This window comes from Ochotona curzoniae, unplaced genomic scaffold, assembly GCF_017591425.1.
Source record: "Ochotona curzoniae isolate NIBS_2020 unplaced genomic scaffold, NIBS_Ocur_1.0 contig_3819, whole genome shotgun sequence".
NCBI lineage: Eukaryota > Metazoa > Chordata > Mammalia > Lagomorpha > Ochotonidae > Ochotona > Ochotona curzoniae.
This window is the reverse complement of record NW_024466004.1, coordinates 58,923,161-58,936,805: the sequence shown is the minus strand read 5'-3', so window position 1 is coordinate 58,936,805 and position 13,645 is coordinate 58,923,161. Positions and strand designations below refer to the sequence as shown.

The 13,645-nt window shown below is 47.1% G+C and overlaps 1 protein-coding gene and 1 pseudogene across 6 annotated transcripts in view; one reads left to right on the top strand and one right to left on the bottom strand.

Annotated features, from left to right (window-relative positions):
- Positions 1–13,645, top strand: part of FYN (FYN proto-oncogene, Src family tyrosine kinase) — a 117,798-nt gene that overhangs the window by 59,614 nt on the left and 44,539 nt on the right. For all 6 annotated transcript variants that reach the window (XM_040983909.1, XM_040983908.1, XM_040983907.1 and 3 more), the window contains exons 3-4: positions 2,669–2,765; positions 9,582–9,680. In XM_040983909.1, coding sequence (XP_040839843.1) covers positions 2,669–2,765; positions 9,582–9,680 — 196 coding nt within the window. The remainder of the gene's footprint in view (positions 1–2,668; positions 2,766–9,581; positions 9,681–13,645) is intronic.
- Positions 3,756–4,157, bottom strand: LOC121158321 (annotated as a pseudogene).

The window sequence follows — 13,645 nt, the reverse complement described above, 5'->3', positions numbered from 1 at the left end:
TGTTTGTTTGTTTGTTTGTAAGAGTTACCAAAAGAATGAGAGAGAGATCTTCATCCACTGAGTCACTCTACAGATGGCTTCAACCTCTGTGACTGAGCCAGGCCAAAGCCAAGAGCATCTTCTGGGTCTCCCACATGGGTGCAGGGGCCATAGTCCTGGAGCCCTCTTCTGCTGATTTCACAGGCACATTAGCAGGGAGCTGGATTGAAAGTCAAACAGCCAGAACTAAACCAGCACTCATAACATATCAAAGGCGTGGCTAAACCTGCTGGCTTTGTTTTTAAGTTGTATAATGAAGGAAACCTGTCAGCAGGATGATAAATGAAGAATAAAAGTCTTTTCTGACCTCTCAAAGAAGCTGAAAGAAAGAGAGACAGTTGCCCGATGAACCCTGGTAAGATAGTGAGACGATCTGGAGGTCACCCCTCCTATACGATGTCCAAGCTGGGATGAAGTGCCAATACCAGCCCTGCTGTGTTATTTGTCCTAGAACAGTCCCAAGGGCACAGCTGGTCCCATCAAGCCACCTGCACAGCAAGAACAGCAACTCAGGGCCCGGCACGATAGCGTAGTACTTAAAGTCCTCTCCTTGCACGCATCGGGATCCCATATGGGCGCTGGTTCTAATCCCAGCTGCCCCGCTTCCCATCCAGCTCCCAGCTTGTGGCCTGGGAAAGCAGTTGAGGACAGCCCAAAGCCTTGGGACCCTGCACCCATGTGGAAGACTCTGAGGAGTTCCTGGCTCCTGGCTTCGGATTGGCTCAGCTCCAGCCATTGCGGCCACTTGGGGAGTGAATCATCAGACAGAAGATCTTCCCCTCTGTCTCTCCTCCTTTCTGTATATCCACCTTTCCAATAAAAATAATAAATAAATTTTTAAAAAAGAACAGCAACTCAATAGAGAGTGGGGTCCATGTTGTGTGTGCAGTAGAACCTTAAAGGCATTTGGAAATATGTGGACCTCAAAATGAGAAGCCAGGTTGCAAAGAAACATGTGTGAATGGTCAGTTGCTCTCCAACAACTCAACACAAAATCTAGGAGCTCCTAACAACATGCAAACATCATGTCACAGCTTCTGTGGACCTGGTAGCCAGGGATGGCCCAGCTAGGTGTCATGCCACAGCATCTCCCACATCTCACGGTCAGCTCACAGTCACGGTCAGCTGCGATCATCTCACGGGTCAGCTAAAAACCATCTGCTTCCCAGGCCCAGTGGTATTGTCAGCACTCAGTCCCTCACTGGCCACTGGCCACCCTCAAGTCTTTGACACGTGGGTCTTGCCAGCATGGCAGCTTGCTTCCTCGAAGTATGCAGCTGGAATTGACAACACAGGGAGTCCTGCCAGGAAGGCAAGTGTCACCACCTTCTGCTCACTTAAGAGACAATTCATCATCTTTGCCCATGCAGTTGGTCAGAGGGAAGAACATGCTCTGAGAAAAGGATGCCCAGAAGCATGGATGCCAGGGAACAGGAATCACAGAGAACTATCTTAGAATTCTGCCTGTTGGGGCTGGCATTGGAAAGCAGTGAACTAAGCTACCACCTGCTATACCTGTATCCCATTAATATGACCAGCCAGTTTAAGTTCCAGCTGCTCAACTTCCCATCCAGATCCCTGCTTATGAGCTTGTAAAAGATACCAGACTATGACCCTAGTACTTGTCCCTGGCCATCCTTGGAGCAGGGAGGGAAGCTCTGCTGGAATTCCAGGCACCTGGCTTTGGCTTTGGCAAAGCCCCAGCCACTGTGGCCATCTTGGAAATGGACCGGCAAACCTGCAGTAGAAGGATTCCTCTCTCTCTCTTTTTCTCTTTCTTTCTCCCACCAACCCCCACTCCCCATCCCAATCATTCTGCCTTTCAAATAAATAAATAAACATTTATTTCTCCCCCTCTCCACATATAAAAAAAGAATTGTGCCTGTTATATAAAGGATATCCTAAGCCAAAGGGGTCTCTGGACATTTGCTATTGACAGCACTCAGTTGTGAAGGAGGAAGAGTCTGTCTGGGGAGTGAACCAGAGGAAAAGACAGAGTGGCTGTAGGAAGAGTGAGTGCTTCAGGACAGCAGGCAGAGGTGGGTGTGAGGCAGGAAGAGAGCAGCGGGGAGGAATCTGCTCTGTGCAATAGGACAGAGCAGCTGAAAACTAAGAAAGCAAGTGCAGAGGCCAAGGGCGACCCACTTGCTAATTGGGTTTTCTCCCAGCTGCAGGAGCTTCCTGTTAGGTAATACCTGGCAGTGACATCAGGCCAAAAGACCACGTTGTTTCACCCAAAATCAAACATGGCCTCCTGATGTAGGCTAACAGCTTAGGGTGGGGCAAGCTGTCATCGACACTGGCCTGCAAATCTGAACCCCAGCAGCACTGCAGTGACAGACATGAACTTGGTGTCAGTGTCTCTCTCCTCCCCTGGCCTCATTCAAAGAGAGGGCTTCCAGCCCCAGAATTCTATCAGATCAGACACACATGGCATTTTCTAGGTGAAGACCAAGGCAAGAGGCCAAGCCCTGTGCCTCTGCTTCTCACACACTAGTTACCCCACTTGGTTGCAGTTGTAGTGCCAACCACGCGTATATTTTGGAGGGCAAGACCTTAGCGAGGATTGCCTTGTCTTAGAATTGGTTTTCCACTGTGTCGTCACCGTCTCATGATTTTCTTTCGCCAGGAGTTACGCTGTTTGTGGCCCTCTATGACTATGAAGCACGGACGGAAGATGACCTGAGCTTTCACAAAGGAGAAAAATTCCAAATCCTGAACAGCTCGTAAGTTTGGAGAGGGACGAAGAAGGCCACCTGGATATGCCATCCAGGCAAGGGGAGGGTTGCCATGTTGTCAGTCTTTGGCTCTTCAGATAACTGGGATGCAAGCAGCCCACCAGCTACACTTCCTGTTTCCCAGTAGCATCGCCTGGCAAAAGCCCACAATGCAATGCAGCCTTCAACCACACTGTTTGTGTACAAGCTGCATTTGGGAGGACCCACACAATGGCAGAGACCATGGGGGTTAGCTTTAATTCTAGAGTGTTGCCATCCACTGCCACCATCCGTGGCATTTCCACACACAGGCAGTTCCTCAGGCTTAGCTAACTCACCTTCCTGCTCCCCACCTTGGAATTGCCCTTCACGTTTCAGATGCTGCCCCTGACAAAGCCCTCACTGGAGGCTGGCAGCAAGTCCCTCCTGTCTTCAGAACCAAGAGCCCCTGAATGCCACTACAGTTGGTGAAGCCTGTCATGGAGCTGCCCCTAAGGAAAACCAGGAGGTGACTCAATGCTCATGAGTTGCAAGGGAGGACCTGTTTCAGCCACGTGTGAAGGCCTGCCACATGTTCCTTTTCCAGTGTGGCCAGGAGGAGCAGCGGCTCACAAGCAATGGGGCCATCTCACTGTTCAAATGCCAGACTTAAAGCCTCCCGAAAGGCAGAGAGCACAGCTGGGATATCCCCAGGGATTGTAAACATTGTCCCTGTCAGACTGAGATAGCATCCAGAAACTTCCAGGCCCTGAAGAAACTGGTGGGGTCCTGCCCTAGCATGCCGGGATTCCCCAAGGGTGCTTGGGAGCATCCCAGGCAGCCAGACTTGGTGGCACAGGAGGTGCCCTTGCTGCCCCCAGCAAACCTGACAGCAGGACATGCTGGTGGAAGGACCCTTCAGCAGTTTTCCCACAAGAACAAGGCAGCTTCCCTCACAGGACACATCCCAGGAAAGCACAGTGGCCTTTTTCTTTTTTAATGATCAATATAGGATTTATTTCAGCAAGAATATATATAGTCATCATTTCCAGACCTATATGAGATGTTAAACGTCTGACCCAATTTTCCCTCCTGGGTAAGTTTTTCTTTCTTATTCCTGTCCATCTTGAAAACATGATACGGGGCCCAATATCAGGCAAAGCTCCCAGAAGTGGAGTGGGCCCGAAATTTGGATAGATGTTTGTTGATCTTGCATGTCCAATAATTTAAGTCAGGATCTTCAATGAGCCTTCAGTGTTTGGGGCCATTGTACTGAAGCAAGTACTCACGTTTAAGCCAGGCTCTTATGGCCAGCTGCTCCACTTGCACCTGCTGGGTTTCCGGAGATAGGTCGGATTCAGCCAGACTAAGGGTAGATGGCAGAGTAGCCAGGCCACACTGCTTACACAAGGGGAATGACATCTTGGTGACCGGCACACAAGCACAGTGGTCTTTAAAACAGGCCTGAAAAACTGCCTGCTTGGGAAGTCCCACTCCCCCATCCCTGGTATACCTGCTGGCTCTCCACTGAGAAGCAGCAGCAAGAGGTGAATAGCTTGGAAGACACCGTCCACACAGCTACTGAAGAGTTCTGTGTTCATTATGACCCTTGTCAGTGCTAATTGAGCTGTGGTTGTAGTTTAACTTCTTAGTGAAATGCATGGAGGAAGTGCGTGTTATCCAAAGTGTGCATGATGTGTGTTATGCAAAGTATGTGTACCGACTGCCCCTCTACTCTCCGTCGAGATGGTTTACATGAGTGAGCCCACGACCTGTAGGCTTTACCACAATTGTTATTAGGCATGCAGTTTTGCTGAATTTTTTATGAATGCAGCACACCTGTGCTTGATGACACACTCAGGTCATCAAGAACAATACCTGCCACGCAGACGCCCTCTGTTGAAAAACAGTGAACAGCTGCCCTTTGGGAAGGCCGCTATACTGCAGCCACAAGCTGAGTTCCAAGTGTTCTCATTTATTTTTTTTTCTGACAACTGTCATCATCTGACATCTCAGGAACCAGGGGCTCTGGATTGGGCCCAACTGCCCAAGTGTCCCCCGCATAGCAGGAAGCCTAGTCCAGGTCAGCTGGGAACTAGGCATCCTGAGGTCAGTGTCCAGTGTGATCTAGAGAGATGGTCATGGTACCTCCCCATCAAAGGGGATGGAAGCATTCCAGTCTGGGGAAGGTTTGGGAGCAAGAGGAGGAGGGTAGGGAGTCTGGCTTTGTGCTCCCAACGTCCCATTCTTTGTTGTTAGACTGAGTCTTTAATGAATACTGTCTTGTCAGAGTCTGTGAACTCATTGAGTCCAAAGCACCCTCCCCACTCTCACTGTGTGCCTGACCTGCCAGGATTGGGTTAGAAATAGGAGCAAGATGGGTAAATTCTGAAAGATGATGAACCAAGGAGTAGTAGGAAGAACAGACACAGCTCCCTCAGGGTGTGGCGGTTTTTCCACCCGGAGCACGGTCCTGTCTGAAGGTCAGCCCCCGTCAAAGTCAAGGACACAATACCTGGACAGGATCTCCATGTCCTCAGACTGAAATTCTGGAGGCACTCTCCCAAGGACACCCCTTGCCACAGTCTCTGCCTTGTGACTGGCAGGCATGGCTTTGGCTGTTTATACAGTCCCTGACTCTGTCCTCTTGGAAGAAAACACCAGAGGCGGGGGTTCCCCCCCTCCTTTAATGCTTTTCCTTCCGCCCATGGAAATTCCTCATCCTATGTGCCATTTTAGATGCCCTTCTTCAAGGTTATGGGAAAGAAAAATAAGGTTTGTGTAACCAGATACAGTATCCTGAAGTCAAGGGTAATAACAGGGAAGAGAAAACTGGGAAAGGAAAACAAAGCCAGCGCACAGAAGCAGATGGCAGGAGCTCCCCTCCCCCGCACGCGCAGCCTCTGCCATTTTCCCTGGCTGGGTTGGGGAGGGGCAGCTGCCACACCCTCCTCTGCTGTGCCCTCCCACCCCTCCCCTGGCTTTGGAGTTGCCAAGGGGAGGGGTGCACTGTGGGGGCTGTGCACCTGCAGCTGTGCCAGAGGCGGAGGCAAGCTGCCCAGGTGCTGATGCTTCCAGGACCAGTGTTCTGTGTCCTGTGCGAAGTTGTAATTTAACTTGAACCCATTTTGCTATGCTTCTGTGAGATCCTCCATCTTACTCCATGGTTTTTACCACCTCGAGGCAATCACGCTAAATCACAAGAAAGATTTCTAAACTGAGATTGGAGCCGGACCAGTTTTTCTGTTTTTGTTTGTGTGGGGATTTTTTTTTTTTTTGGGGGGGGTGGTGTTTTTGGTTTTTGGCCTGGGCTAGTGACCCCTTGCAAGTTCTTTTCTGTTGTGATAAGAATTCCTGGCTTAGAGCCCCCACACAAAACACTTGATAACACTTTTGTAGATATGCTCTGTGGAAGTAAAAAGAGACCATGTTCAGAAAGATTTCAGCGTTTATAATAAAAGGTCTCCCCAGGCGAGTAGATTCGGGCAGACTTGGATTGGCAAACGCCACATCTTAGCTCCACCCGGGGCCCCTGGGCCTTTAAGCCTTGGGCTTGGCGACAGGCTCTTTCAATCAATCAAAGGCACACAGGGGAAGAGCTGCTGTGTAAAAACTCAAGAGCCCTTCTAACCAGCACTTCAGGTCTGATGTTTGAATCAGATGAAGATAACAAAGAATATCTTGCAGTGGGAAGGGGAGGTGGGAGGAGTGTGGAGAGCAGACAGCAAACCAGTTCGATAGGAGGAGTCCACTCTTGTGTGCTTTGGCAATGGCCCACAGCAACCCATTACATACTTGATGAGGAACCAGGAGAGAGGCCCACCCCCCTCACCCCCAGCTCCAAACCTGGACATGCAGCAATGAGGAGACACTGGATCAGAGCGGATTGTATACATGTGCGATAATATACCACTGCTGCTATAAATCTAAATATATATATTCTGTATTATAAATATATTTATATAAACAACAGCGATCACACATGAAATAAAAAGAAATTGGAAAAAACTTGCCAAGTGCAATTTGTCGGAAAGATTTGCACGGGAAGGACAGTTTGGGGAACTAAAGGTTGAGTGACGCTTACAGGTACTCCCAGATGCCCCAGAAACAAGGTGGCAGAGCTCCTGTCAGCCGGCGTGACTGATGAATGGTGTTTTGGTCCCACAACAGGGGACTTAGTGCATCTCAGGGCCAGCCCCACTGGACACCACTTGTGACCTGCCCTGCGGAGTCCACTGAGTGTTTGACACCTCCTCTATCTCCTCTGACACGAAGGTGACCCTGGGTGACATAGAAAAAGCAGGAGCCAAAGGTTTTTTTTTACCTTTCTCCTGAGTAACTGAAAACCTTGGTAAGATTAATAATGGGGTCTTGCAAGAAAATCATGAATTCTTGTTATGTGACTTTAGAAAAGGCTGACAGATGATCTTCAATCTGTGCTAAGTTATCCAGGTGCCTAGACCCAAACGAGATCGAGTAAGTGCTGGGCTGAAACTAGCTTCCTTCATGCCAGGTCATCTACATAAACCTGGGTCCCTCCTAACCACTGACGTTGATACATACCCTAACACCACTGCTGGCCTCTCTTTCTCCTCGTTTAACTCAGTAAGAACTAACTCCGTGGAGGATCTGGCATCCAAAAAGAAGCGTCTGCTACAAGCACTGAATATTTTCTTTTCCTCGCCATTTTGGGGCATTTCCAGGATGAAAGGTGTGGGAAGAGATAAAGGGTATTGTTAGATTTTTTTATGATGAAATGTCTCCATCTAGTGGAACTTGAGAGCAAGAAAGATTGTCATCCTAATTAAAGGGAAGATGGAGTCTCCAAAGTCGGTTGCTGACATTCACACAATGTCTAAAGAAAAAAGTTTAAACGCCACTCCTGTTCTGATACACAGACTCACGCCTGTTTGTGTTTCGTTTGGGGGAGGCAGAGGATGGAGACAGTGCAGACTGCTGAATCTCACCTTTGCTTTTCCCAGTTGAGCCTGGCTACCCTGGGGAGTGCCCGCCACAGAGGAGTTGCAAAGCAGTGTGGCTGCCACACAATTAGTCGCACTCTGGCTCCTCACGTGGGCATTGAACTCTTGGGTGTTCCTGTCTGCCTATGTGTGAGTGAATCTTTTGTAATAAAATCTGGACGTTAACTTTAAGGTTGCAATTAAAGGACTCTGAGAATGTAAGAATGATCATTTCTCCCCCTTGAACATATGGTAGAAAGAAAAAGAGAACATAAATTTTAAAAAAGAAATCGCCAGAGGGCAGGTGTTTGCGATTGTTAAGTTGTTACTTAGGAAGCCTGCATCTGAGTGCCTGGGTCCCAGTCCTGGCTGTTCTACTTTCACATCAGCTTCCTAATAATGCAGCAAGTGATGGGTCCTGCCACCCCAGTGGGTGACCTAGTTGAAGCTCTGGCCTCAGCATCCACCTGGCCCAGCCCTGGCTGTTTGAACCTGGAGACAAAAAGGATATCACTGGCTCACTCTCTCACTCTACCCTTCAAATCAAATGAATGTAAATAAATAATCTAAGAAAAAAAAAAAAAAAAACTTTTCCTGTTGGGCTGTTCTCTGACTTCTGCCAGTTATTTATTTGTGAAACCCACAGCTGCTCCCACAGCACTCCTTGCCCTCAGGCCGTTAGTGCTATTGCTGCTGCTCTGAGCTCAACTGTAGAGAATGGGACTCTGGGGGAAAGTTTGGGCTTAACATGGGGCCTGGTGATTCCTGGCCTAATTAAGTTGGGCTAGGGAGGATCTCTGCCTGGCCCCCAAAGACTGCTCATCATCTCATGTGCACCTGGGTGATCCTAAGCCTATCTCTTTTAACTGTCATGTTCACTCATTATTTGAGAGTTGAGTCACAAGCTCCCCCTTAACCCCCAACCCACTCTGTTCACATCCTGCCACAGCTCGCAGATTGAGACTGTGCTGTGGTGCTCAGGCGAGTTCTCAGATTTTCCCAGCCTTCCTCGCACATGCACACACAGCTGACCCCTCCTACTCTCCCTCCCTACCCCATCCCACCCCTATACTCGGGCCAGTGCAGTAACACTCTGAGGGGGTAACCTTGCGTTGAAATGCCGTGAACTAGGTGGGGAGTCCCTATGTATGTCCATCCCTTGTTGCACCTTACAGGTTCCTTCCCCAGAGCATCTGCAGCCTTTGGTGCTTAAGTCAACTGGTGCCAGGAGTTCTTGTAGCTTCTTCCCAACAGAGGACACTTCCCAAACAAAATGCCCACCCCTAAAAAAAAACCCTCTCATGGCCAGGTCCTACCTTCTTCTCTCCTTTCCCTTCCCACTCCCCTTTTCCCCACTTCTTTATTTTTAGTTATTTATTTGAGAATCAAAAAGACATTCAAAGTTGCCATCCTCTGGTTCCCTCCCTAAAACTCCCCTTCCCTACTACCAACAGCTAAGGCTAGGCCAGAGCCAAAGCCAGGAACTCAGTCCTAGTCTTCCATGTGGGTTGGTAGGAACCAACCACTTGAGCCTCACCTGCTGCCCCCACCACCCCCTGGGGTCTGTCTTAGCCGGAACGTGCACTCAGAAGCAGGAGCTGTAATTCAAAGTCAGGCACTCTGATATAGGATGCTCCAGTCTTCCACATGAAGGCTAAATGCCCAGCCCCTGGTCCTACAGTCTTCATTCACAAATACGGCAGAAGACAACTGTGGCTTCACCTCCCATTGCACATCCTGTGTCCTTCATGGTGGGAAAGAGGCAGGGGGAATTAGGAGAAAAGGATCCAGGCCGGGAAACTCAGGCGCCAGCAGGAGTCAGCACCAAACCAGTAACCACAGTGGTCATAATCATCTCTCTCTCTCTCTTTCTTTTTCTCCCCAGGGAAGGAGACTGGTGGGAAGCCCGCTCGCTGACGACCGGAGAGACGGGTTACATTCCCAGCAATTATGTGGCTCCAGTTGATTCAATCCAGGCAGAAGAGTATGTTTCGCTGTTTTAACTGCTTACCTTGAAAGTTGCATGGTGCACACAAACACACACACACACACACACCCCTCAACTTTGTTCAGGAAGAAGACAGATCCCCTCAGGGGCTTGGGGGCTGAGAGCGTGTGGCTGTGCTTTGTGTTACCCTGTCTGTCACACACTCTTGCTGACTTCCCAGATTTCTTTATACCTCTCGTTTCTTTCTTTCTTTCTTTCTCTTTCTTTCTTTGTTTCTTTGTTTCTTTCTTCCTTCCTTTCTTTCTTTCTTTCTTTCTTTCTTTTCTTTCTTTCTTTCTTTCTTTCTTTCTTTCTTTCTTTCTTTCTTTCTACCAACTTATCTCTACTTGGAAAGTTTGTTTCCAGACCCTGAAAGAAAACCCCAATACCTTTTATCACCTCAGAAAAAAAAATCACCTAAAAAATACAATGAAATTCTAGCCACAATATGTATTGTTGTCACCCCAAGTCACTCTATCCCCTGTGTTAGAGAGACCTGAGGCAAGGGGTGAATCATTAGGAAGGTTTGTCCTTGAATGTGATCAAAAAGGTTAAAAGCATCTCACATTCGGTGTGCCCCCACCACTTGGAACATGAGGCTGGGTTTCAAACATGCCCCTCCTTTGGATTGAGGTCCCTGTGAGTTTTGTGGAAGACAGTAAATAGCCACTGAGAGCAATTGAGGTGTGTGGTCAATGGGTCAAGGGGACCCCAGATGGAATAATTATTATGGAATAATTGTCTTTTCCCCTCGCGGGTCGGGGACTGACAGCCCCTACAGAGCAGTTCCTGTGTAAATGATGGCGCTGGGCCATCATTTCCCTGGTTGGGGACCTCGGCCCTCTCCCTGACTCCTGGGGGAGCTGCCTTGCTAGGAAGGGAGTGGAGGCAAGTCGGTCACCAAGCCCCACTTTGGCTCTTGCTATTTAATTTCGCCCTGGATTTGTTTAGGCACCACGAGGAGGATTACGCAAGCCCAGCCAAATCCCCGACTGGAGCATTCTTGAATTCCCTCGTATTTCCTCTAAGAAGTTCTGTTTTATTTCCTGCTCTCACTCACATAGTCAGTGGTTCTAAGCTGCTCTTTTTTTTTTTCCCCCTCCAGCGAGTGCCTTTTATCATCTGTGATGAAGGTGTTTTTCCTTTTTTACTTCAGGGCAGATGTGCAAACATCTTTGTGTTCCTGTGGAATAAAAGGCGCCTCCAAATGCTGTTTTGCTTTGATTTTAAATCAGAACCTACCAGTTATATATTTAAGCTGTATCTATAAAGACAGATGTTAAAAGTAGTTTGTTTTAGAAAAGAGTTTACTTTTGTAAGTAATACCTGTGATTTTACAGGGGCACTTTGTTATCTTTTATCTTCAAACACAAGCATTTGGTTGCAGTCTGTTCTCAAAATTCCTTCCTCACTGGTGGTTTTTTTGTTTTGTTTTGTTAAACTGGGCTGTGGCTAACAAACACAGAAAGTCATTTCTCACAAATGATTGGTGCAATGCTCTGTACACCGGCTCGTGCTAGATTAGAGAGTGTCTCCCATCTTGGTACCCACTGAAGTCACTGAGGAGCTGACATACAAGAGTCTTTTCTTACCGTCAATGAAGCTCTTTCATTCACAAAAGACGTTGACAGTGAACACATAATAGCTATGTCCCAGTATAATGAATTGAAACTTCCTTTTAGAAACTGCATTCTTTCACAGTTAAACATTCTAAAAATAGTTCCTGTGCACAGATTCCAATTGAAAGCTCCAGAATCTTCCCTCGGGTTTTGGGAGCACCTGCTGCTCATTCAATACCCCAGGCTGAAATGCTAGCTAATTGGGTCTTGAAAGTGCAAGGGGAAGATAAAAGACACCATCGCAAAGGTCCCAGGGGGGATGGAAGGCAGTACCTCACAAAGTGGCACAGGACTGTCTCTCTAGTGTGTTGGGAGAGAATGTGAAAATGTCTACAACACCAAATCCTTTTCTTTTATTTCATTTTATGACAGTTTCATAGGCTCTGGGATTCCCCAAACCCCTCCAAAAAGCCCTCCCCCATATTGAATTCCTCCATATTGTTGCAGTAGTACAGTTCATATCCGGTCCTGATTCCTTCATTGCTGGCATGGACCATGTAGAAAGTCCAGCATCTTATTATCCAGATAAATTCAACAGTTTCATTGGGGAGACCATCACGGGTGTGAAAGTAGAGCCGGCAGAATATCATCCTCTCCAGTGAAAAGCCACTACACAACTTCAACAGCAATTTACAACATCATGAAGTTAATTGACATGGTATTAAGTGACCAATATGTTAGAAAGTGCAAGTTCTTAACCACATCCTATGGCTACTTCATTGACATTTCAATTTTAGTTTATACACAACTGACTGCTATACACCTTAAAATAGTTATAGGGTACTATTCAGCTGTCTTGTGTCTATTTTCATTTTTATATTTAGCAGCTTATAGTATTCAAGCATGATTTCGACTGAACTTCACGAATTTTAGGATAGTCCAACTTGCCAAATATTAACAATTGAGGAGCAGAACAGTTTTAGGAGGGGTGTGCGGAGAAATCTTCAATACCTTAGTGAGGAGTAACTAATCTTTGTGTCCTACTTCGTAAGGTATATGGGAGTCCAAGCTGACTGTTTCCTGTCTAAGCTTTCCTTATTGGTCTCTGTCTATCTGATCTAATTTTGGGGAAGTGGGGCTCCAGAGTAATCCTGATGGTCATTGCAAGAGAAGGTGGGGAGCCAAAGTTGGAACTAAGTAAGGACCAGAGAAAGCTCTCCCAAGTCCCAGAAGTTTACTGTTCTTCTGTATCTGAGGAATGCTAGTTCCCCTGGCTGTTGTTCTGATGACATTAGATTCTGTGAGAAAGGATCTGGGCTTCTTCCATTCCATGTGGGAGATCCGATAGGGAATGGATGGCCTCAGAGTTCTCGGCCTATGAGGGCATTCCAATTCCCTATGGTCTCCTTGGCCATTGGGATATAGTCCTTGGTGCCCATACTGATAGTCCTTAGTGAGGATCCAGGGGTCTCCAGGTTTGGGATACAAGCCTTCTCCTTTCTGCCTGCTCCACTCTGGGGTCGTCTCCTGCTCTGTGCATATGACCTCGAAATAAGGGGTTGTCAGGATTGCTCTTGGATCCCACTCTGTGTCTTTATTGTTTTTGCTAACGTCTAATGCAGATTCCAGTCTGCTGTCTGTAAGTTACATGCTATATTCTTGATAGGTTATACTTAACATCTTCCTCACACACTCTAAGAAGGTAGAAGACTTCTATGCTCTCCCAACCCATTACAGAATAACATAGGGAATTAAAAGCATATCAGGCTTTACAGTTCTTTGATGTAGATCATAAGCAGTCTGTCTCTCATTGATTGTTGATTCATTGGTTACATCACAATATCTTATTGCATGTGATACAGGCTGTTTGAGGTTGTAATATTACAATTTACATGTACTATTTTTCGGGTTGATATCATTTTGTCTTAAATTAAGCCAAACATGTGGTATCTAACCTTTTGTGATTGGCTCATTTCCCTTAGCATAATGGTTTCCAATTGGGCCCATTTGGCCACAAAGAAATACATTTCTTTTTTTTTTTTTTTAATAGCTGAGTAGTATTCCATGGAGTAGATGAACCATAGCTTTCTTATCCAATCTTATGTTGATGGGCATTTTGTTTGCTTCCAAATTTTTGCAAGTATTGATTGTGCTGTTATAAACATGGGAGTGCATGTTGGTTTCTAACACCAAATCCTTTTTAAGGTCATGCTCATCAAACCCAGATCTCAGGGACACCATGACCCTTCCCTGCAGCTATGCAGCAAATCACAACCCAGGTGTCTAGTCAGGACTTTTTGCCATTCAAGTCCTAACACCTGCAAGATAGGAAGAAAAAATAGACACAAGCATCCAAGGACAGCTGCAGTCATATCAAATCAGGGGTCATGTGACCTTGTTTTT